Below are 25,506 nucleotides of genomic sequence, written 5' to 3'. Positions count from 1 at the left end.
GATCACGAGGTCAGGAGTTCAGGACCAGCCTGGCCAACATAGTGAAACCCTGTCTCTACTAAAAATACAAAAAATTAGCCAGGCATGGTAGGGGGCACCTGTAATCCCAGCTACTCAGGAGGCTGCGTCAGGAGAATTGCTTGAACCTGGGAGGCAGAGGTTGCAGTGAGCTGAGATCGCACCACTGCACTCCAGCCCAGGCAACAGTGCAAGACTCTGTCTCAGAGAACAAAAAAAAAAAGGAAGAAAAGAAATCAGTGGAAAAAAAACAAATAACAAAATCAACTAAACTGGATAGATCAGGAAAAGAGATAGGCACAAATGAATACCAATAATTTTAAAAGGGACATAACTTACAAATAAAGTAGAAATGTACAGAGTATGAAAATACTATGAATAATATTTGACTATATATATATTTGAATACTCTAGATGAAATACACAATCTCACAGAAGTAAAAGTAACATCAAAACATATTCAAGAATAAATAAATGTAAATTAGATCTATAACCATAAAAGATCAGTAGTATCACTCTACCCATCACCAACCCCTAATAAATCAATCAATCACCAAACACCAAAAAACACTAGGCCCAGATGGTTTTACAGGTGAGTGTCACCAAATATTCAAGGAAGATATCATTTCAAACAAACCTTTTCAGAGAATAGAAAAAAGAAAAGTGTCCCTGAATTCATCATATAAGGAACATAACACCTTGACACAAAGAACAGTATAAGGGAGAAAAATTGAAGCGTATATGACATAAATACTGATGCAAAGCTCCTCACAAACAACAGCAACAAAAGAAACCAAATTCAGCAGTATGAGTTGTTCTTTAAAAATGTAAATGAACAGACAAGTTACAAAGTGCAAGAAGAGGTATGCAACATACATACCCAACAAAATCAACAACCAAACAGAATGATGGGCAAATTACACGAGCAGAGAACTCATAGGGAAGAAAACCTGAAGAGGCAACAGATGTGTGAAAAGACACTTCAATCTCACTGATAATTAGAGAACTACAAATTAAAACAACAAGGTGACATTTTATACTCATCAAAACTGGTAAACATTTAAAAGTCTAAATACATGTGCTGACAAAGATGTCAGGAGAGAGGAACTCATAAACTCCTTACAGAATACCTTGTTACAATTCCTTTCAAGAGCAATTTGGTAACAGAGGTGAGGATGTCCAGCCCAGCAATGCCACTCCTAGGTGGTCCGGGTGAGAGAGATGCTCCCATATTTTGTACAAGAGGAATATGCATTGCCACATTGTTGGAAATAGTTGCAAAATAGAAGCAATTTCACTGTCCTTCAGTATGGGAATAAATATTTACATAAAAGTTTAAGACACACGAAATAAAAGTATATGTTACAGATAAACATACATGTAATAAAAATATGACACATATTTGAAGAAAAGATTACCTCTGGGGAAGGAGAAAATAAATGGGAATGGTATTTTACCTGTATCTGTTTTGCTTTACTTTTTTCAAAAAGGGGAAATATGAAGCAAATATGGGAAAATATTAACATCTGTTTAATCTTGCAAGTACATGTGTGTCCTTTATTTTGATACATTTTTTTATTTTGAAAAAAGAATTTAAAATATAATAAAGTTAAGAAATACATCAATGCATTGCTATTAACTTTGCATTACAAAATTTTTTTTACTCCCAAGGAAAAAAGCTTTTCTACCTGAGCTGTTTTGTTTTACATCAGGGTCTTTGATTCCTAGGCTCTGCTCAGGAAACCACATTGGGCATCCTTGATGGCCAAGTATAGTACTGAGCTCTGAACTTCCAAGAACACCAAATGATTTTTTGCAATCTGGGCTAAGAAGAGCTTTTGTTCAAACATAAAACAATTTTGAGGGGAATCTGGAAGTACTAGTACTAGTTGTTCTTAATTACATACTAAGAAGCTTCTTACTAAATGACTTCTTTTTTGAAGTTAAAATTAAATAACCCTGGCTAAAAGTTAATAGCTATTCACCAGTATTCTTCAGTCAAGATATTTGACAATAATAATAAGCATTACTGCCATTTCCAGCTCATCCCCAATAAATCTACAGCCTGAAAGTACTAGAGCTCAACATTTTCTCTGGAACCTGAATGTCACTGAAAGAGCAACTGTCACCTATTTCCATCCTTTCTATCAAAACAAATAATAACAATGGCTAACACTTTTTAAGTACTTAAATTACATGCTAGGAACTGTCTCAAGACCTTGATTAACTTTCTCCTTATGACAACCTTTAAGATGTGGGAACTTTATTACCTTATTTTCTTTCTTTTTTTTTTTTTTTGAGATGGAGTCTCGCTCTGTGGCCCAGGCTGGAGTGCAGTGGCGTGATCTCGGCTCACTGCAAGCTCCGTCTCCCGGGTTTCCGCCATTCTCCTGCCTCAGCCTCCCGAGTAGCTGGGACTACAGGCACCCACCACCTCGCCCGGCTAGTTTTTTTGTATTTTTTAGTTTACTTTCTAAATAAAGAAACGGAGGCACAGAGAAAGTCAAGAAGCAAAGATCTAAAATATCACTGACCAACCATACTAGATTTGATAGGGAAAAGAAAATTTCCACTATGTCATGGGTTGTAAAAAAAAGGCACACAAGTAATGTTTAAAATTATTGGCAACTGGCCATCAGAAACAGAGTTAATAAAAAATGATATTCTACAAGCAGCTGCTTCCTCTGGTTGTGATGTCACCATAAATCCTTAAAACAGAGAAAGCAGTATTCCACTGTAGCACAAGAGAAAAGCAATTGACTAAATATCTGTAAATATGTGAAGAGAGTATGGGAGTAGATGGCATTTTAAAGGTACACTGATTATTTGGCATGCTGGATGTTCACAAACACACAGTCAAGTATCAGCTATCCTGCATTCAAGGGCTTATACCTCCAATTATCTTCTTACTCATAATCAGATCAAAACAAAAGCACAACAACGTATTTCACCAAATCACTATATGTTATTAAAAATGCAAAGCTGGCCACTTACAAACTGCTGAGGGCTCCAGTTCATGGAGATTAAAGAAAACCATACTAATAATGGCCTTATATGGTAAAGACGAGGAAACATCATTCTGAAGACATTCTGCACTAGGATCTAATGAGAACACAATTCTCATTCGTCCGCACAACACTCATTTATCATGTAGTGAATAAACCAAAGAATCCATGTATAATTAGCTAGATTGTGAGGGGCCATTCAGAAAGACATCCACCACATGTCATGGTGACAGCACAGCTTACCTGAACCTCTAAGCGGCAAATTTAAATGAATGCAGAGGCTGAAAGGAAGATGTACAAGAATTAAAGCCAGCTCTTAGATATCTTTTCAAACTAAAAAAATGACTTATTTAAGAACTTCCCACCAATCTTCCAAGGCTTAGAGACAGAAAAACTTCACTTTACTAACATATCAGTCCATTATTTCATTAGGGATAAATCACCTCTGTTGCTTAATCTAGAATATTACTATTTTTCTGGCATGGAATTGAAGTAGTTTAGCTGAAAATGTAATAGCCATTTGGACTCCTTGCTTTAAATAAATATTGATTCACTGATTACTTACTAGTCCCAATCACATGCCATAGGATAGCTTTTATTATATCTCTCTAGCTAAAACTCCAAATGATTGGGATTACTAGCATGTCAACCCAACAAGTGGCAAAAATGGCCAGCACCAAGTTTCCCAAAGGCTCTGGCCCAGAGCCAGTTCATAAACTCGTGGGACATTGGTGAAATAGGTCAGGACACTGGCCTACAGATGTTATTATCTGAAAGATCCAGTACAGCCTGCCCAGAGCCAAGCAACATGAGCTGAAAGGAAAATTCAGCTTCCAAAGCGTGTATACAGCTGGCACAAGGGAGAGGTGTAATGGCACAATTTCCACGTGGCTGGCCAGAGCTGAGGGTGATGTCTTTCAGCATGTTCCAGCCAGCAACCTTCACCATGGCAGAAACCGTCCCAGATACAAGCACTATCATTTGCTTTGGGGAAAACACTTAAAAATCTTGAAGTAGCTAGAACACAGCCGACTTCCTGGAGACTGATACTTCAACTAAACCCACAGAGTTAGGCAACATTTCCTCCAATGGGCATTTTGTGGGGACAAGGGGAATGAAAATCAAAATGTAAGCATCAGTAAAAATATAACTTTATCACATTGCTCTAAAAAGGAAAGTTCATAACTTAAATAACTTAGCAAAAAACATTCCTCTTTAGGCAAACTAAATTCAACATAAACCTTAAGAAATATTTCTACCAGCCTGTGCAACATGGCAAAACCCTGTCCCTACAAAGAAATATAAAAATGAGCCAGGTGTAGTGGCGTGCACCTGTAGTCCCAGCTACTCGGGAGGCTGAGGTGGGAGGATCACCTGAGCCCAGGAGGTCAAGGCTGCAGTGAATTATGATCGCACCACTGTACTCCACCTTGGGTGACAGAGTAAGACCCTGTTTCAAAAAAAATAATAATAAGGCCAAGTACAGTGGCTCACACCTGTAATCTCGGCACTTTGGGAGGCTGGGGCTGGCGAATCACTTGAGGTCAGGAGTTCAAGACCAGCCTGGCCAACTTGATGAAACTCCATCTTTACCAAAATTACAAAAATTAGCTGTGCGTGATGGTGTGTGCCTATAGTCCCAGCTACTCAGGAGGCTGAGGCACGAGAATCGCTTGAACCTGGGAGGCAGAGGTGGCAGTGAGCAAAGACTGCGCCACTGCACTCCAGCCTGGGTGACAGTGAGACTCTGTCTCAATAATAATAATAATTATTATTATTATTTAATTAAAATTTAAAAAAAGAAAAAAGAAGAAATGATATTTCTTAATTGTAAGGGCATTTCCTATCAATTTTACTGGTAAATCACAACAGCTTCCACTTATTAACAATGTATCCCCCCACCTTTTTTTTTTTTTTTTTTTTTTTTTGAGACGGAGTCTCCCTCTGTCACCCAGGTTGGAGTGCAGCGGTGCAATCTCAGCTCACTGCAACCTCCGCCTCCCGGGTACAAGCGATTCTCCTGCCTCAGCCTTCTGAGTAGCTGGGATTACAGGCACATGCCACCAAGCCCAGGTAATTTTTGTATTTTTTTCACCATGTTGGCCGGGTTGGCTCAAACTCCTGTCCTCAGTTGATCCACCCACCTCGGCCTCCCAAAGTGCTGAGCCACCATGCCCAGCCCAGTATATCTTATTTATCGATCTCGCATCTCCTTCTAAAAAGGAATCCACATTTAAGAAGTACACTCATCCTACATATTGAGGGCAGTACTGAGTGTAGTAAAAAACTGTTAATGTACACAAACATGTACAGAAAATTCTGACAGATGCGTCTCAATAAAGTTCTATGCTCGGGTGTGTTTTTAAAGCAGCTAGTGGTGTATTACACATGTACAGTAGTCATTCATGTTCACCTTCCCAAACTCTCAAAATTCAACACTGGGAATTTTGCTTCCAATATGTCCTACATATTACAAAAGATCATTCAGAATGACTGTTTCTTCATGTAAGAATGATTCCTCACATAATTATTTCTGACCCACACATTGGTTTGTGGTTGAAGACACTACCAATTGGTGTTAAAATGGATCAATCTAAGCCGGGCGCGGTGGTTCACACCTGTAATCCCAGCACTTTGGGAGGCCGAGGCAGGTGGATCACCTGAGGTCGGGAGTTCAAGACCAGCCTGGCCAACATGGTGAAACTTCATCTCTACTAAAAATACAGGATAGGCATGGTGGCTCACACCTATAATCCCAGCATTTGGGGAAGCTAAGGCAGGTGGATTACCTGAGGTCAGGAGTTTGAGACCAGCCTGGCCAACATGGTGAGATCCTGTCTCTACTAAAAAAAAAAAAATTATCCAGGTGTGGTGGCAGATGCCTGTAATCCCAGCTACTCGGGAGGGCTGAGGCAGGAGAATCACTTGAACCCGGAAAACGGAGGTTGCAGTGAGCCGAGATTGTACCGCTATACTCCAGCCTGGGTGACAGATTGAGACTCTGTCTCAGAAAAAAAAAATTAGCTGGGCACAGTGGTGGGCACCTGTAATCCCAGCTACCTGGGAGGCTGAGGTGGGACAATTACTTGAACCCGGGAGGCAGAGTTTGCAGTGAGCTGAGTTCGCACCACTGCACTCCAGCCTGGGCGACAGAGCAAGAATCCGTCCCTGAAAAAAACAAAAAAGATGGATCAATCTGCTAATCACTGGTTCCTGCAAGAAAGGAAATGTAATATTTTGTTAAAGTCACACAATGCTTTACCCAGCAGGCTTACTCTCTCTCATAACTAATGTATGTTTTCACAAAGTAATAAATTCCCATGGGGATAAAAAGTGACACACATTCATTCAAGTGATAAGTCAAATCAAATATTCCCCTTTAAGAAGCTCAAGGTATCCCACACACAATTTCTTTCAAGTTTGCATTCTGGAGTGCATCGTATAAACCCAAACCTTCCTAGGGTGCTGCATTCATACTGCTTTCTACATGGTTTCCCTTATCTAATCCAACTCAGGCAGCTGTCTCACTTCCAGTACTTTTCCAACTCCTGATCCTCTATCCCTATTATCCAGACTGGTTATAACACCCGAAGATATAAGGGCCTGAGAGCCCCCACCCCATCCTGGGGAAGGCAAGCAAAGATACTGTACATGACCTGACTCAAGGAACAGTTAAAGATTTCCACATTGTTCAAACCCCTACCTAATATTCATCTAAGTTTTCATTTTAGGAAAAAATGAGTATCAAAATCACTTTATGTGCCCAAATTTCAATCATAACTTATTTTAGGCTTTGGGTGATACATACTGAGAATTCTTCAACTCAGCAAGGAGAATCTTAAGTCACACATGTGCTCAGAAGTAGAGGAAAAGTGTTCAGCCCAAGCATAAGGGCTCCATTCACACTGTGCAGAGTTCAAAGGAGTCAAAAGGATATCTATTGAAGTGGGTTTTCCATTTTTTTCAACTTCCTTTTTCTTATGACAATATTATTTATGTGGATACATGTTTTGTTGGAATCTCTTAAGCCCCTGCTGCTCCACGGGGAGGAGCTAGAGTGATTGTGGTCATGGGACAAGGGGACAGCCACATGGAAATAAAACAGAGACTCAGCAGCAGACCAAAAAGATGGGCGCACACAATATATGACTTACGCACAGGCTGGTCCCTGAGAGTGACAGCTCATGGCCCAGGAACAAAACATTCTGAAGAGGCTTTACTTTAAGGGAACCAGAAACACCAATCCTGAGGTAAAAGGAGGTGCTCTGAAATAAACCCTTCAGATTGAGTTACCCTGTAAGGTAAGGTAAGCTAGAAACAAAAGCTGCTGGGGAGAGGGAGGATGGGCCTGTAGGGACTTCACCTGCCTGTGAGTGAAAAACAGCAGTCTTTTTGGACAGAAGTGAAAATGCCAAACAAATAATTTTAGCAACACAGATCCTCTCTAAAAACTAGGTTTAACACTGAATAGACCGTATTTTAAAATCAATTAAGAACCTAAGGGAAGTTATTGTAAAACTACAAACATTTTATTATCAGAAAGCAAAAACATGGAAAAGTTAACATTTCCTTACTCCACCTTGCCCAAATATGCGATAGCAACCAGAGTAGCTGTATTTCCTAACTTCCTGACTTAAAGAATTTATAAAGTGAAAACCTAATACTTTCTGCTCATTACTGCACACAAGTAATTCCATATGATGCTTCCTGGGCTAAGAACAAATAAAAACTTGGAACCCAAGATGAGGCAGAATCTAGTTAAAGTAAAATTGAGCTGGAAAGCAAAAGAACTATAGATGTAAATGCAATATGGGAAATTAAGCATTCAATATCAAATCAGAAAATAGAGAAACTGGTTGTCTAAGCCCTCATAGTAAGCAAATGACACTGGAGACTGATCTACTGAAACGCTCTGTGAATGCTGAAGAGCTCCAGGGCTAACCCTTCCCGTTGCAGCTCTGCACTGGTTTAATCCACAGGCCTCAGAATGAAAATCCACCCTCCTTGGAGATGAAAAATAGAAAAATATTACAACCTTTTTTGGGGGGTGGGAGGCTAATGTCTTGGGCTCCATGATTCAGTCAGTTCACAAAAGCAAGAGGACTGTAGTCTAGACTCAATTCAGTCAGCCAGAAATGAAACCCAAGTCACCGTTCCTCCAAGAAAGCAGACATGTTTTCCATGACACGCCCTCTCAACTCAGTCTTCCCTGGACTCAACTCAGGTCCCATCCCTAACTGGCAAAGGTGCTCAACTTAGCAGGAGCAGATGATTTGCTACATGTGGTTGTAAGGTGGCTTCTAGGCAAAACCGTGACTGCAGAAATGTGTTCATGACACCTTGAGTTTATTTCAGAGTAATGTGTATTCAGATACCTTTCTTTACTGGAGATATAGCAGCTTTCCCAGACTGGGGTTACCATGTTTACACAGTGAGGGCTTCGGCTGGCAGCAATTGCCGGCCTGCTTAGCACAGAAGGCGCACTCCACAAACCCAGGAAAGAGTTAAACGTTCTTTGCACTTGACTCAGTGGCTTCTCTTCACCACACACTCTCAGATCCCACCATTCTCTGAGCCACCCGTGCAGCCAATCAAAGCAAAGGAAGGAAATTATCCTGGCCGGCTGACAGCCACAGCGCTCTGATGGCCATATATGGTAAAAACCACTGTCAGAGCCCTGTCAGGCCTGCGGGCCGGCTGCTGTGGACATATCAGTGAACTGCAGCAGCAGGAGAAGCTGGCCAAGGAAACGCACAAAGGCTGCCTGCTCATCTCCAGGGGAGGGGGTGGGGTGGAAACCATCATCTGCCAGGGCACACACTTACAGTGAGTCACAGCCACTCACTGTCATCAAAAATAGCCCCGGGGTACATTGGGAAGTTCGTTCTGCCAGGACTTTGTGCTCCATTGTTAACTGGGGGTGAGCAGGGTGCCCACCCCACCCCTCCCAGCAAGACTGTGGAAAACACAGTCACTAGGAGAAAATGAAAAGGCCCTTCTGTGGCACTTCATGTGGTAATGAGGCCAGGCCGCGCTCGTGTGGCTGGCAGCTCGTGACATAATTTGGAAGTCATTGTTCTGCACCTGGTGCCCTCCCCCTGCATCCACTATCCCTCCCAGTCCTGTCCCCCAGCTTTTCATGGCCCATACACTTGGCAGTTGAAGGTGCTCCAGGCATCAGACAGAATCTATTTCAGGAGGCAGTGAATGGGCATCCCATGACATGTCAGGACACTGGCCGGCTCTGAACAAAATCCTCTGCCCCTAACACCAAAGCTACCAAGTGCCAAACGTCCACATCTGTACAAAGGGCTACTGGCACTGCCACTGTTGTCTAAAACAGAGTACCGCAATGTGTAGAAATGGAAATTGCCTGTCAGCAATGCACAGTAAGGCGGACATGCAGCCAATGCAAATCCAGCAGGTGCTGGCAGAGACTGCGGATCACACAGAAAAGCACCGTCAGGAGACTGCCATTCCCTCTCAAGTAGCCCATGAAAGAAGGCACTTATCAGCATGGCGCCTGGCACTTAAAGGAAGCCCGCAACAAATGTGAACTGCTGCAATTTCATCACTGCCACTGTGTCCTCACAAGGCATGGTATAGACCAAGTACTTTCCAAACCTAAGACAATTCTCTGAGCTGACAGAATGAAAGGCCTGATAAGTTAGTGTTTTTGTTACTAAACTCTCTAATCCCAGAGAAAGAATGCAAAGGATTCAGTGTCCATTAGACTACAGTTGTTGTCGTTTTTTTTTTTTTTTTTTTTTTTGTTTAGACAGAGTCTTGCTCTATCGCCCAGGCTGGAATGCAATGGCACGATCTCGGCTCACTGCAACCTCTGCGTCCTGTGTTTAAGCCATTCTCCTGTCTCAGCCTCCCGAGTAGCTGCGATAACAGGCATGTGCCACCATGCCTAGCTAATTTTGTATTTTAGTAGAGACGGGGTTTCACCATGTTGGCCAGGCTGGTCTCGAACTCCTGACCTCAGGTAATCCACCTGCCTCGGTCTCCCAAAGCGCTGGGATTACAGGAGTAAGCCACTGCGCCCGGCTAGATCACAGATTCTATACCCAAAAAAAAAAATTGTTCATACTCAGAAAAAAAAAGTAAGAAAAATATACATGTACAAATCAAATAAGGATACAGCAACCTAAGTTCTAATCCACAAACAACCTCACGGTCTTAGACAACCACTCAATCTGAGTTCCAAATGGAGACACTGTTCATGAAGAGGACAATCCACGTACAATCTGCTGACATTCTGCAGTCTCATTTCTATGAAGGTGACAGAAGTCACTGCTTTTTCCTAAAGATGATACAAAGGAAAGATGCCATGCTGATCTAGTTATAACAAAGATCCTAAAATATAAAACAGTGCTTATTCTAATTCTTTTCCCCATAACAATCAAGGAAAATACCAATTTTGCCAAATTCACACTGAAAATGAAAGAAAGGGTCACGAAACGTAGGATTTTCTACCAAAAAGCTATCCTTCAGCTTCTTTTGACTCATAATGTTAGTTCACATTATGCATAAATGATTTGCTTCCCTTCCAATCAAATATTCTATTTCCGCAATACTATAAAAATCCACCTAAACTAGAGATCCTGGAGTCTGAAGGAGGAATGTGCTGACCACCTACTTCTTTGCCCTCCTGGGGACAGAGCCCCTCTACTAACTTAACAGTTTAAAAGCTGGGTTGGCTTCTCTTCTGTTTCATCTTTAGCTCCTACACAGAGAAAAAAAAAAACAAAAAAAAACCTGAATTCAAACTGAACCTTCTCTGTGATGTCTTCCTTACCTCCTAAGCCTAGGGTGAAACTGATCTCTCACACTCCAGTGCTAAAGCACTTCATGCACAAAGCACCCCCCTGGAGAGATCAAGCATAGTTGTTGAAGCTTCTTAAAAGCCTGGCTGGGCGTGGTGACTCACGCCTGTAATCCCACTTTTGGAGGGCAAGGCAAGAGGATCACTTGAGATCAGGAGTTCGAGACCAGCCTGGCCAACACAATGAAACTCTGTCTCTACTAAAAATATAAAAATTAGCCAGGCGTGATGGTACGCACCCATAGTCCCAGCTACTCATGAGGCTAAGGCAGGAGAACTGCTTGAACCTGGGAGGTAGAGGTTGCAGTGAGTAGAGATCGCACCACTGCACTCCAGCCTGGGAAACAGAGCAAGACTCTGTCTCAATTAAAAAAAAAAAAAGCAAGAACCCACCACAGGTCCCTGCACATGCAGGCACTAAGGAATGAGTATGTGAATGAACGAACATGATTTTTCTAAAGTACTGTGTGAAATTTCACAAACATTTAAGCAATAGTTAGCTCTTTATATGTGCTCTGGTAATATTACTGATAATATTTTTCAAAATCTCAATATGTAATAAGTTCATTGTAAAAAAAATATTTTTAAGTGCAGGTAATTATAAAGAAGAAAATAAAACATCACTTTTAGTCCCATCCATGTTAACATTGCACATTCTTTCCTGAAAACTAATAACACAATTGAAGTTAAGTACGAGATAATGACTATGATCTTATAACACATTGTTTAGGTTATATGAAGGTATCATGGAATACAGGATAACAAAATCTTGCCACATAACATAACTTTCTCTTGCTACTGCAAGGAATCCCTCAATTATTCACTTAGGACTTAAGAATGTTTATATCTATATAGATATTATATTTCTATGTAGATTTTTGTTTTAAAGGCTAGGTGGAAATACAGTGTTCAAAACTACCAGAAAGCCTTTTAGGTCATTGTGAATTACTCATATATGAATTGTGGGAACTAACATTATGAGTCAAGTAATACAGTCTAAGAATATATGTATTAGTTATCAAATGCTGATTAATAAGTTATCCTAAAATTCAGCTGATTAAGACAAACATTTATTACAGAGTTGCTGAGGATCAGGAATTCAAAAACAGCTTATGTGGGTGGCTCTGGCCCTGGGTTTTTCATGAGATAGTGTCAACCCAGGGCTGCAGTCAACTGATGGCTTGACTAGGGCTGCAGGATCTACTTTCAAGATGGCTCATCGCTTGGTTGGTTAAGTTGGTGCTGGCAGTCGTCAGGAGGTCCTATGGACCTTGCCACAGAGCTGCTGGAGTATCCTCACAACATGGCAGCTCCAAAAGAGACAAAGCAGAAGCCAGTGAGCTTTTATGACCTAGTCTCAGAATTCACACTCCATCAATTCCACCATACCCTGTGGTTACACAGGCCAGCCCTATTCAATGTGGGAGGCCACCTACCACAATATAGTAAGGAAAGTTTTTGGAGAGCCTGCACAAAAGCCTACCATATACATAGCCACCCAGTTTGCATCCTCTATCCAAGTGAGTCAAGAGATCAAGAGCAAATAATTCTAACCACTTCCTCCATCTGTTAAGTGAATAATAATTTTAATAATGTGATAACGCAGCCTGTGGTACCAGTGGTATGAAGAAGCAACTAAGAGAACCCAATGGATGAGTTCCTCTGTTTCAGTAAATAATCAAAGGCAACATCTGAGCTGGATATTGAACAGTAAGAAGAGACCACCAAGTAGCATCATTAGTGGAATACTGACTGAAATGAATCAAGATCTCTTCCTCAACAAACATGACAGAAACATTCTGAAGCAGCCCTCATCAACCTAGGTTCTATAAGACATTAAAGTCCTAATGCCCTAATATATGCTATTATAGGCAATGAGCTCTTTTCCATCCTATGCATCTAGAAGACTGGCTATGTATCATCCTTGGGAGAACTAAAAAAAACAGTCACATTCGAATGATTTTCTGTAGAGCTAAATTCTTTCATAAAACCCTAGATGAAAAACTGCAACATGAGTTGAAAAACGGTTCACAGACATAAATAAAGCAAGATCCCAAATATTCCCACACAGCTCCTAAAATAAATGAGAGAAACACAGTTGTGTATAAGCAAGTACCACATAGCTTCAACAAAGAAGCTCATGGGAGAGAGGAAGAGATCATGACCCAAAAAACTAAGAGACCTGGCCATACCCATCCTACCCTGGCCAGAGCAGTGCTCTTGTCCCAGGCAGTTATTGTGAGGGTGAAATCAGCTATCACTCCGATTCACCAAAGTTGCTTCACAGTACTTCACAATACTCAAGGAAGGAAGGGAGAAAGAAAGCAATTTAGGAAGACAGGAGCCATCTAGTTTGCATCCTCCACCCAAGAGAATGTCAAGAGATCTAGAGCATATAATTCATACTGATTCCTCCCACTCTTACTTGTTTAAGGCAGGATTTACAGGCTTGTTGTGATATGAAGTGTGTGTGTGTGTGTGGTGGGGGGAGGTGAGGGGTTGTATGTGTATCTATCCAGAAACACTGGTGTGTATGAGCCTCCACGGTTCACAATAGGGAGGGAATGCCTCAGTTCTATCTACATCATGAGTGTGGCTACTCCACAAAGGAAAGGCTTATTCATGCCAACGTGGTAGATTACACAGAGGGCTGAAAACCTGTGTGCTCTTGAGACAAGGCAGCTTGTGCAGTTGTGGCAAGAAAAAAAAGTATCCCTCATAGCCAAAACCACAAAGCCAACTTGTGTTCAGCAAGACTGCTATTATTCATCCTCTGAAGGACTAAAGAATAAGTAAATGCACTAAGCCACACCTTGAAAAGTCATGGCAGAGTGGCAAGCCACAGCTTGATGAAAGCATTACAAAAGAGAGCGAGAATCACGTGTGCTAATCTAAATCACCCCACCTCAGGACTGAGGACTTTCCATATTCCTCCAGCAGCAACCTCTTCAAAAATCCCACTTTCCCTAATAAAACCTTCCTAACAAAAAACCTCATAAACCATATGCTTAAAGTAAGCATACATTCATTCTTAAGCATGCTGCTTGCTGCATGTGTGTGTGTCTTTGTATATGCATGGGCTTTGATGTATTTATCCCTATTACTCTTTTCACTTTAGATGTTAAGTCCTGGAAGACAGAGACCATATCTAACTTATTTTACATTCTCCCAGAATCTAACCACAAGCCTCATGAGGTTGCAATAATAAGACTTATTTACTGCTGACACTAAATAGCTTTCAAAAGAAATTCATGGAAAACCATGTTTTCAAATGGGAGCCTTTCTGAAAGGGTCATAATCCACCTTAATTCCAATGTGTACATATTCAATATTATTATGTACAGAGTCCCAAATGCATCACCAAAACTAACTTGCCTATCTATAACCAGAAACAAAAAAGGGAAAACATTCTCAGAAGCCCATGAGATAACTATTAAAAGCCATACCCACCTCTTAAGGTTCACATTTAAAATCATCCCAGGCTGCTATCAACATGTATTGGAGCCTAACACACATCTAAACATCATTTCTATCTTAATTTCAAACACAACTTCATATTATAACTGGGAATTTAGTTTTTCTTTGCCTTTAAACCAAAGCGACACCTCACGATAGAACTATTTCATAGTTGCCAAGACACTAAAGTTATAGGAGTCTCTTTTCCAGGGTAAAGAGCCCTAGTATTACAAAGCCCTGTACTGAAAAGGGATTAATGGGTTCACCATGTAGTTGGAGTCCCCATCATATTTCTTCTTCGAGGCTGTACTTCTAACGAGGAGACAAACACCTCAGTGCCAGCAACCTGCTAGGACGCTTTCTTAGACATAAGTGCTCCTGAAGGGCACAGGTGCTGGCACACAGCATGTACTCAGCTTATAGGCAATCAAACCAACTAATCACATATTAAGACTCACTCATATTGTATAAACAATCAAATATCAGCTGTAAAATGTATAACTATTATTCAAATATTCATGACTATACCAAAACTATAAGGTAGATATCAAGAAGGCAGTCAGCCCCATAGAGAAATGTAGGTTTTCTGATAACATGGAAGATGGTTCTATTTTCTACCAGCTACTGATGCCTGGTAACCAGCCAGCATCTCAGGTAGGAACAGCAACTCAGAAGAAAAGAAAGGCAAATGTCACCTGACGCTCCAGGGCTCACGTGCCAAGCCCTGCCACAGCAGACCCTTCTGAGAACTACCCAGGCACACAACTGTCATGAGGGACCACAGGACCACTCCTCTTTGCTGGGCTCAGCTTTGCCTTAGTGAAAAAGCAGTGAGGAGTAAAAAGGCATCTACTTTCCAAAGTTATACATTGAATTAGGGGGACAAAAATGGAACAAATGTGTTTGCTGAATTTTGAGTACACACCAGCTGCATTGGAAATCACTTCATAGCTGAGAATCATGGGAGGTGAGAAGCATTTCTGACATCAGCTAGAATTACCAAGGCAGAAAATAACTTTTTTTTTTTTTTTTTTTGAGATGGAGTCTCGCTCTGTTGTCCAGGCTGGAGTGCAGTAGTGCGATTTCAGCTCATTGCAACCTCCGCCTCCCGGATTCAAGTGATTCTCCTGCCTCAGCCTCCTGAGTAGCTGGGACTATAGGTGTGCACCACCATGCCCAGCTAATTTTTGTATTTTTAGTAGAGATGAGGTTTGACTATGTTGCCCAGGCTGGTCTCGAACTCCTGACCTCACAGGTGATCCACCCACCTTGGCCTCTCAAAGTGCTGGGATTACAGGCGTGAGCCACTGCGTCTGGCCAGAAAGTAACTTTTATACACAGCTGCTTATGTTATAGAGAGAGAAACGGAGGAGCGGAAGGATAAAGAGACCCATCCATGTCCCACTACAAGTCAGTGACTGAGCCAGGACTGAACTCCACAGCTCATCAATTCCCAGATTTGTGATCCTTCGTCTATGTCACTGCCGCTAAGAGCTAAACACACACACTATAATACACAAAAATCTCACACAGTACACATGAACCTATCAATTACAGAAACCCAAGTATTGATCTTATTTCCAATAATTGTCACAGGGCTTAGTTTACACCAATGTCACCTCCTCTAAAACAAACTAATATTTAAGGAGCAAAGCTACACAGACAGTATTAAAGCCTGGGAAAGACCCTTGAGGCTCCTCTAAAAAGCAAAACCTCATCTAAACATGACAATCTATAAAGCAACTTATTCTATCCTAGTTCCCGCAATGCTGGTTAAAGAACGAAATACAAGAACATATTCATGAAGTGCAGGTCATTGAATGCAAGGGAAAACCAAATCATAAGATCAGTTAGCTGGGGCCCTGCATACAGGTCTCCTTCAAATGGGTAAGTGAAACTCAGTTTCTCATGGTTTGTAAAAGCAAAGACACAGAACCTTTGTGGATGTGAAAGTTGAAAGGAAATGTCTGAATTCAGAGGAAGATCAGCCATTCATTATGTCTATTTTGTGCTTCTTAATTGGGTTGTTCCATTTCTTTGAAGGAAAAAAATGTCTTACATTTATCCCTCAGTCTACAAAAGGGGAAATAAAAACTCGTAACTCCAAAACAGACCGTGGTGCTCCAGTGTCTGACCTTAACTGACAAGCTATGGCTATCTTCTCAGTTGGCTGCCATAAAGCTTACCAGTAAAATGTCAGGTTTCCAAATGTCCCTTGCTCTTGGGGAAGGAATAAGCTAAAACAATGTGGAGACCAAATGCAACTGGCCTTGAGTTCAAATCCCCACTCCAAAACCAGATTAAGAACAGTTATAACAGTGTAGTATACTTATTTGCCACTGAACAACAATTTTTTGAACGGAAATAAAAGTATCCAAAGAGAAAATAAATTTTCAACTTAATGAAAAGATTTATCTTCGCCAATAAGAAGGTACATTTGAAAACACATATCAAATTTGTTCCCCAAAGGCACCCATCTCCCTTCTTTGGTTAGGACATGGTTCTACTGTGTTATCTATCTGGCCACTGAAGTAAAAATTAGATGTTATAATAAAACAAGTTAGTCACCAGCATCTCTGAAACAAAAGTCCAAGAGAATTGGACATTTTCCCAATGAGAGCTTTCCCAAGGAAAAAACATTAACACACAATGGGAAACAACCCTTTGACAGAAATTCACTTTATTGTAACCACTCTCAGAATCACATGGTCCATTGTGATGAGATGCACCCTGAATATAAGGGGCTCAGACACAGCAGGGATCCACTTCCCCTGCTGTTTTCAGCAGAGTGGAAACAGCTGTCATAGGACTCAACATCTGCATCCTCACCAGCACCAAGTCCTTATCATTGGAGCTCAGGACTCACCAAACTCACTTTCCTCCTAAAAGCTAACCAGAAAACAACTGTGCCCTCCTCACAGCTTTTTTTCTTCATTATTTGCAATTCTGGGATTTGCTGATAAAGTAACTATAGATTTTGATCTGCCGCATTCATGATTAGTCAGCAAGTGCACAAAATTCCTATCTAATCTCCCACCTGGGAGTAGGCTTTCTGGGAGGATAAAGGAAGGAGGAGGGCTTGGAACCCCACTGAAGTTGAAGAACACATAGAACCATTCTCAGTAAAGATCCTTTATTTCTCCCACTTGTTAACACTGTTTAAATCCTATGCTGAAACTTATTATTGTCCAGAATTGAAATCTGTATTGAGGACATTTTCTTGAGTTCTTGTTCTATCTCCTACTCAAAAAAAAAAAAAAAAAAGAAAGAAAAATGAAAAGAAAAAAGGGCTCATCCTTATTGACTTTCACAAAAAAGAGAATATTATCTTACAAATTTCTGCCCATTGAAAAATGTGTAACTGTTTTAAAACTTTACTTTGGAGTAAAAGCCTGTTTTAAAATTGCACTCTAAAAGAAAATTTTGTGAAAAGCAGATGATTAAGAATGAAATCTTAAAATTCCTATGCCTGCCCATGCTCACAACATCATTATAATAATTTTTTCATCCATAGAGGGCATCCCCAGAACAGAGGTCACTACTCTATTTAATGATTCTCTGTTAGAGAAAAACTGATGTGGTTAGTAAGGCATGTGGAACTTAACCTCAATTACATCAGAGTCTAATGGTTTCACAAATACAATTCTTAGTGAACTGTCAATCTATTAAGGAAAAAATATGGAGACTATCAGAGGGTGTCTACCAGAATGGAAGATCAAATTACCTACCTTGTGCAGAGGGAGGACAAGGAACGCTCCTCCCCCACTTGCCTCTATGATTATGGCAACAAATCTGGGATTGACAGCACAAAAGGAACTATCCCAGGTCACACGAGAAACCCGGATGTCATCATAGCACTGGTCATTTTTCACCGCTTGCCCAAATACATGCCGAAACTTGCTCTGTCGTACCACTCGCCTCATCGTGTCTGCAAAGAAAGAGTGAGAATTATGTTAGAATTGTGCACCAAACTGAAAAGCTTTACTTTTACAAATGAAATATTCCAAGTAGGAAAAACAGAATGGTATGGCATTTTGTCTGCTCTCCTAAAAAGTAGCCAAATTGCAATCCAAATTTCTTTTAGCAGTACATATCCGGAGACAACTGCAAAATGCGTCAGGGAAAGAATTACAAAGAAATGAAAAATTCCTAATTCAAGATCCAGAAACAGCTCATCAGTTTTAATTTCAATAGAAAGATTAAGGGAAAGAATTAAAGACAATTAGCCTTTCAGGGTTGGGTGGGAGCTGACAAATAACGCACTTCAACCCTTCCCCTTTTATAGATAAGAAAACTCCAAAGTGAAATTCGCTGTAGAGGTGAGGCTGAAGAAAGCAGAAAAACAAGTTACAATTTTGTGGCTTTGTCCTCAGCCTGCCAAGGTAATTTTTCAGATTGTAAACATTTTCCCTACACATCAACACTCTGCTGTCTGAGAATTATGTCTATTCCCCAGAGTGTTTCAACAAGAATAACTATGGGAGGAATTCAAAGACACAGCCATCACCCTTGACTTCAAAAGCCTTCTAATCTCCTTTTAACACAGACGTAATAATCAGAGCAACTCACTACACCAAACCGCCTAGTGCTAAGTGGTACACAGTGAGAAACAGGAAAAGTCAGCCTAAAGCAGCCTAACAGGTAAGAGCCAGGTCTGGGAAAGCAGAGCAAAAGTATTTAAATGGAAAGCAATGTGATCAAAGTGATGTTTAGGGTGACAGTAAATGTGGCAGAAGCACACTGGACGGCTCAGACAGGAATAAGCTCAAAGCCAGGTACTGGGCTAGGAAGCTATTTGACAGTAAACCAGACTTGAGGAAGGCCTGGAGTGATACAGTAGTTAACAGTTGGGACCGAGGAAAGGAAAAATGCAGGAGCTATTGTGGAGGGGAAACAAAACCAGGCTGGCTTTTCACTGAGCTGATCATCCACCACAGCCACTTCCCTAGCAAACCAGGGACTCTGAAGGGGAGGGGAGGTGATACAGAGCTACGTTCCTAGGCTGCCTTATGTGTCATTTCAGACTCCAAATTCCACTAAATTGTGTGATAGACACTGACAGCTTTGTGCTTTTGGATCACCAGGCCCTCCCTGATTAAGATTTCCTAGACTGCACCCAATGTAATTTTCCTATGTGCTACTGTAGGACATTCTGTTCATGTTGGTTAGATAGAAGGATCCTGGATAAAAATCTAAGTGGAAATGGAACATGCTTCAACATCGACAACTCAGCTGAAAATCAGATCCTCATATACAGAGGAGAGCTAACACCTGTCCATTCATGCCAGACGGGACACATGGTGGGCTGTTGCTAATTCTTTTCCTCTAATTCCCTTCCTCATGGCCCTGAGCCCACTGCTAAATGCAGAGACGAATTTATTTTTGCCAGAGTCTCTTACCCTTCCAAGGCATGTGTGAAAGTGGCCTCTCTCCAATGCTGGGGGCATGTAGCTGGGCTGAAGTAACAGACCCTTGGCAGGCAATTAAGCATCCACGTTCCTCAGCCCAGCTGTTATTGCCTGACTTTCTCAGTTGACTACCAGGGCCATATATTTTGAGTCTTTTGTAGAGGAGATGGCAAATGATATGTGGCCAGGGTCCTTCATTTTGGAATCAGTATGAATACTTCTTAAGCGTGAGATAAGACAGCTTCCGTAAGGTGGTGAAAAGCAAAAGGAAAGCACATCTATACAAAAGCCAACGTACAGCCAACTGGTCTCGGGATCCACTTCCCCACACAACCATCTGCAACCATCTGCACAAGTTATAGAAGCTGCAATCCCCACAAGCATCTTCAAGCAAGTATTTCAAAAGTTAAGTTAATGTAGAAGAAAAAAGGATTGCACCATGCCATAGTTAACATCCTTCATAAATAAAACGTTCTTACAAATTCATACAATTAAAACCCAACAGAAAATTAGGCAAAGGATATGAAGAAGTAATTTACAAAAGGAACACAAACAGCACTTATCTCCTTCCTAAAATCCTAATAAAATGAAAGCAGGGAAAAACTTGAAAGGACAAGAGGACTGGAAAAGAGCCTACAAGAGAGCAAATGTGACAACAAACTTTCCGAGATGGAAAGCTGTCATGCACATGTAACTGACAGAAGTGTGAGTGTCCTCTATTCAGCTGAGTCTCAGGAGGAGCTCACAAAAAGGACATCAAGGCCCACTGTGAATCCCCAGAACACTCTAAGGAGAAATTGTGTCTCCAAAGACAGGGATGTGGGAGAGGGGCTGCAGAGAAAATGACTGAAAGCCTGAATTAGGAGCAGCTGGACACCCAGATCCGCTCCATTCAGGGCTGCACAACCAGGGAACTGGCCTGCCCTCTCCCCAGCAGAAGCCAGGAGAGGCCTGACTGTAGGCCCTGGACTGGATGACACCCAGCACAGGTGTGAACAGGTGCCTCACTGACAGCCTGGTTCTATACAGTGGGGCCTCCAACCCCTTGTTGCTCCTGGCTCCCAAGATATCACCTGCCCCACCCAACAATAGATCAGACATCACCGCCCTCAGTGAGGTCCACCATTCAATGTGCCCCTCCACCCACACAGGCATAACATCAGCTTTTAGAACCTCACTTTTAAATGTGAATGGATATTTGAGGAAGGCCTCTTACTTGAAAAGACAATTTTCCTCTTCACTCAAATAGGCCAGATACCCTCTAACCTCACAAAAATATGAACATTAATATAAATATTTAAAATGCTTTGTCTTCACTGAAAGATACTATACAAATCTTCTGGCTGACATACATACTAAACTACCTTAAAAAGTGATTTCCACCAGGCGCGGTGGCTCACACCTGTAATCCCAACACTTTGGGAAGCTGAGATGGGCGGATCACGAGGTCAGAAGATCAAGACCATCGTGGCCAACATGGTGAAACCCCATCTCTACTAAAAATACAAAAATTAGCTGGGCGTGGCAACAGGCGCCTGTAATCCCATCTACTCAGGAGGCTGAGGGAGGAGAATTGCCTGAACCTGGTAGGCGGAGGCTATAGTGAGCCGAGATGGCGCCACTGCACTCCAGCCTGGGCGACACAGAAAGATTCCAACTCAAAAAAAAAAAAAAGTTATTTCCATATTATGCATACTTATTTTTGTCCTAAATACATGTGGATAGAATGATATAAAAGTTCTTTTGCTACAATCACAGAGTAGAATGTTAGCTATAGAGCGGAGAGAGTAGGAAAAGTCAGTGCTTCCACAGTGCTGTGCTAAGTCAGGCATCTCTAAGCGGAGCTTGAAGGGCAGTGTGAGCCCATTCACTTCCAAGGTCAAATCTGATCTGGGCTCAGCTGTGTACATGTGGCATAGCCGCTTTTCTTGCACAGAATGTCTCAGGCCCTCCAGGCACACAATAGAGAATAGCAATTAAGAGAGCAAACTCCAGAGTCAGACAGCCTTGAAAGTGAGAAGCACAGCTGTACTACTTACTTCCTGGCCATGCTACAGTACAGCAAGTCACTAAATCTCCATTAAGTGTTAATTCCTCTATCCAAAAATGGGTACAATGCATATAAAGTTGAAGTGATCATTAAATGATCAATTGGTGATGGGATGGTGGCAAGAGATTCTTATGCTATAATAGTACCTTGTACGGTTAAATACACAAAATTAATCACTCAATAAATACTAGCTACTACTGTCATCCTAGTAACTGACATAAGATAATCTGGATTCAAATCCGAGCTCTGCAACATATTAGCAAATTACTTAACCTCTCTGAGCCTCAGTTTCCCATCCACAAAATGAAGGGAATGATACCTATAATAAGAATGCAGGCCGGGCATGGTGGCTCCCAGCACTTTGGGAGGCTGAGGAAGGCAGATCACTTGAGGTCAGGAGTTCGAGATCAGCCTGGGCAACATGGTGAAACCCAGCCTCTACTAAAAATACAAAACTTAGCCAGGAGTCCCAGCTACTAGGGAGGCTGAGGCATGAGAATTGCTTGAACCTGGGAGGCGGAAGTTGCAGTGAGCCAAGATCACGCCACTGCACTCCAGCCTGGGTGACAGAGCAAAACCTTGTCTCAAAAAAAAAAAAAAGAATATAAACCAACCGCAGACAAAGCCCAGACCCAGATGACTTCACTGCTAAAGTCTATGAAACATTTAAAAAATACCAATTACTCACAAATTGTTTCCAAAGATAGAGAAGGGAACACTTCCAAACTAATTGTATGAGGCCAGTATTATCCTGTTACCAAAACCAAACAAAAACATCTCAAGAAAATTACAGACCAATATCTCTTATGAATACAGATGGAAAAAATCCTCAACAATACCAGCAAACCAAATCAAGCAACGTAGAAAAAGAATTAGAATTATACACCACAATCAAGTGGGATTTATCCTAGGAATGCAAGGTTGGGTCAACATCTGAAAATCAATTAATGTAACACATTATATCAATAGAAGAAAAAAAAATCACACAATTATCTCAGACACAGAAAAAGCATTTGAGGCTGGGCACAGAGGCTCATGCCTGTAATCCCAACACTTTGTGAGGCTGAGGCAGGGGGATCACTTGAGGTCAGGAGTTCAAGACCAGCTTGTTCAACATGGTGAAACCCTGTCTCTACTAAAAAATATAGAAATTAGCCAGGTATGGTGGTGAGCACCTGTAATCCCAGCTACTCAGGAGGCAGAAGCAGGAGAATTGCTTGAACCCGGGAAATAGGGGTTGCAGTAAGCTGAGACAGTGCCACTGTACTCCAGCCTGGGCAACAGAGTGAGACTCTGAATCAAAAAAAAAAAAAAAAAAGCATTTGACAAAATTAAATACCCTTTCATGACAAAACACTCAAGAAACTAGGAATAGAAGGGAATTTCCTCAACCTGATAATGGGCATCCATGAAAATACCACAGCTAACTCAATATTCAGTGGCGAAAGATGCCTTCTCCCTGAGATAAAGAGTAAGACGAGCTTGTCCACCCTTGCCACTTCTATTCAGGATTGTAGTACAGGTTCTAGCCAAGGCAATCAGGCAAGAAAAAGGAATAAGAGACATTCAGATTGGAAAAAAGTAAAACTATTTCTGTGTGCAGAAGACATGATCTTATATACAGAAAATCCTAAGGAATCCACTAAAATAACTAGTAAGTTCAGTAAGGTTGCAGGATACAAGATTAATATACAAAAATCAACTTTTTTTTTTTTTTTTTTTTTAGATGGAGTCTTGCTCTGTCACCCAGGCTGGAGCACAGTGGTGCAATCTCGGCTCACTGCAACCTCCGCCTCCAGAGTTCAAGCGATTCTCCTGTCTCAGCCTCCCAAGTAGCTGGGACTACACCACACCCGACTAATTTTTGTATTTTTCGTAGAGACAGGGTTTCAGTATATTGGTCAGGCTGATCTCGAACTCCTGACCACAGGTGATCTTCCAGTCTTGGCCTCGCAAAGTGCTGGGATTACAGGCATGAGCTACCATGCCTAGCTGTATTTTTACAAACCCAGAAGAAACAATCCAAAAATGAAATTAAGAAAACAATTCCACTCACAATAGATTAGAAATAAAATACTTAGAAATAAACTTAATCAAGGAGGTGAAAGACCCGTACTCTGAAAACTCAAAACACTGTTGAAAGAAATGAAAGACACAACTGAATGAAAAGAAATTCCAAGTTCAAAAATCAGAAGACTTAGCATTGAGATGGCAAGATTCCCCAAACTAAGATACAGATTTAATGCAATCCCTATCAGACTCCCAGATGAATTATTTGTAGAAATGGATGAAGGAATTGCAAGGGATCCAAAAATACCCAAATAACCTTGGAGGGAAAAAAGAGAACAAGTTAGGAAGACTCCTATTTCCTGATTTCAAAACCTACCTCACTACAGAGCAACAGTAATCAAGACAGTGTGGTACTGGAATAAGGATAGATATTTATATCAATGGAAAATAATTAAAGCCTAGAAGTAAACTCATACATCTTTGGTCAACTGATTTTCAACAAGAGTGCCAAGACAATTCAATGGAAAAACTCTTCTCAACAGATGGTACTGGAACAATATGTAAAATAGCTAACTCAAAATAGATCAAACACCTAGATATAAGAGCTAAAACTATAAAACTCTGAGAAGAAAACACAGGAGTAAATCTTCATGGCCGTGGATTGGGCAAAGGATTCTAAGACATGACACCAAAAGCACAAGCAACAAAAGAAAAATTAGAAAACCTGGATTCCATCAAAATTTATAACCTTTGTGCCTCAAAGGACACTATCAAGAAATTGAAGACAACTCAGAATGGGAGAAAACTTTTGCAAACCTTATATCCGATAAGGCACTTGTATCTAGAATATATAAAGAACTCCTACAATTCAATAATAAAAACACAGTCCAATTTAAAAATGAATCAAAGGACTTGAACAGACATTTTCCAAAGAAGACATACACATGTCCAATACACATGAAAAGTTGCTGGACATCATTAATCAATGGAGAAGTGAAAATCAAAACCACAATGAGAGACTATTCCATACCCACCCGGATGGCTAAAATAAAAAATTCTGAGAATAACAAGGGTTGATGAGAATGTAGACATATCAGAATCCTCATACACTCCTAGTGGAAATGCAAAATGTTGCAGCTGATGTGGGAAAGTCTGGCAGTTCCTCAAACAATTAAACAAAGAAATACCGTAAGACCCAGCATTCCACTCGTAGGCATACACTCATAAGAACTGAAAACGTAGTCAAATACTTGTACATGAGTCTTCATAGCAGCATTATTTACAATAGCCAAAGGGTAGAAGCAACCCAAATACAGACTATCCATTGTATCCAATGGATAAACAAAATGTGATATTACCTGTACAACAGAATATTATTCAGCAATAAAAAGGAATGAAGTACTAATACATGCTACGACTTGGATGAATCTTAAAAACATTATAAACGAACGAAACCAGTCATAAAAATCTACATACTAATTTATATGAAAGTCCAAAATAGGCAAATCTAGAGAGACAGAAAGTAGATTCATGGTTGCTTAGAGCTGTGTAGGAGGGAAACAGGGTAATACCAAGGGATAGCTAACTCGTAAGAGTATAACATTTCTTCTTCTTTAAAAAAAAAAAAAAAAAAGTATTTATTTATTTATTTATTTATTTATTTATTTATTTATTTTTTGAGATGGAGTCTCGCTTTGTCACCCAGGCTGGAGTGAGTGGTGTGATCTC

The 25,506-nt window shown here is 40.9% G+C and overlaps 1 protein-coding gene across 3 annotated transcripts in view; it reads right to left on the bottom strand.

The window, feature by feature from the left end:
* CORO1C (coronin 1C) overlaps positions 1-25,506 on the bottom strand; it is a 90,050-nt gene that overhangs the window by 41,286 nt on the left and 23,258 nt on the right. For 2 of the 3 annotated variants that reach the window (XM_017879736.1, XM_017879737.1), the window contains exon 2: positions 18,039-18,238. In XM_017879736.1, coding sequence (XP_017735225.1) covers positions 18,039-18,233 — 195 coding nt within the window. In that variant the 5' untranslated portion in view covers positions 18,234-18,238. Of the gene's footprint in view, positions 1-3,266; positions 3,284-18,038; positions 18,239-25,506 lie in introns of those variants that run through there. The other variant, XM_017879738.1, reaches the window with a different exon arrangement.

Source organism: Rhinopithecus bieti, unplaced genomic scaffold (genome assembly GCF_001698545.2).
Source record: "Rhinopithecus bieti isolate Rb0 unplaced genomic scaffold, ASM169854v2 scaffold_11933, whole genome shotgun sequence".
Lineage (NCBI taxonomy): Eukaryota > Metazoa > Chordata > Mammalia > Primates > Cercopithecidae > Rhinopithecus > Rhinopithecus bieti.
The sequence above is the reverse complement of the archived record's forward strand: the minus strand, read 5'-3'. Positions and strand labels throughout refer to the sequence as shown.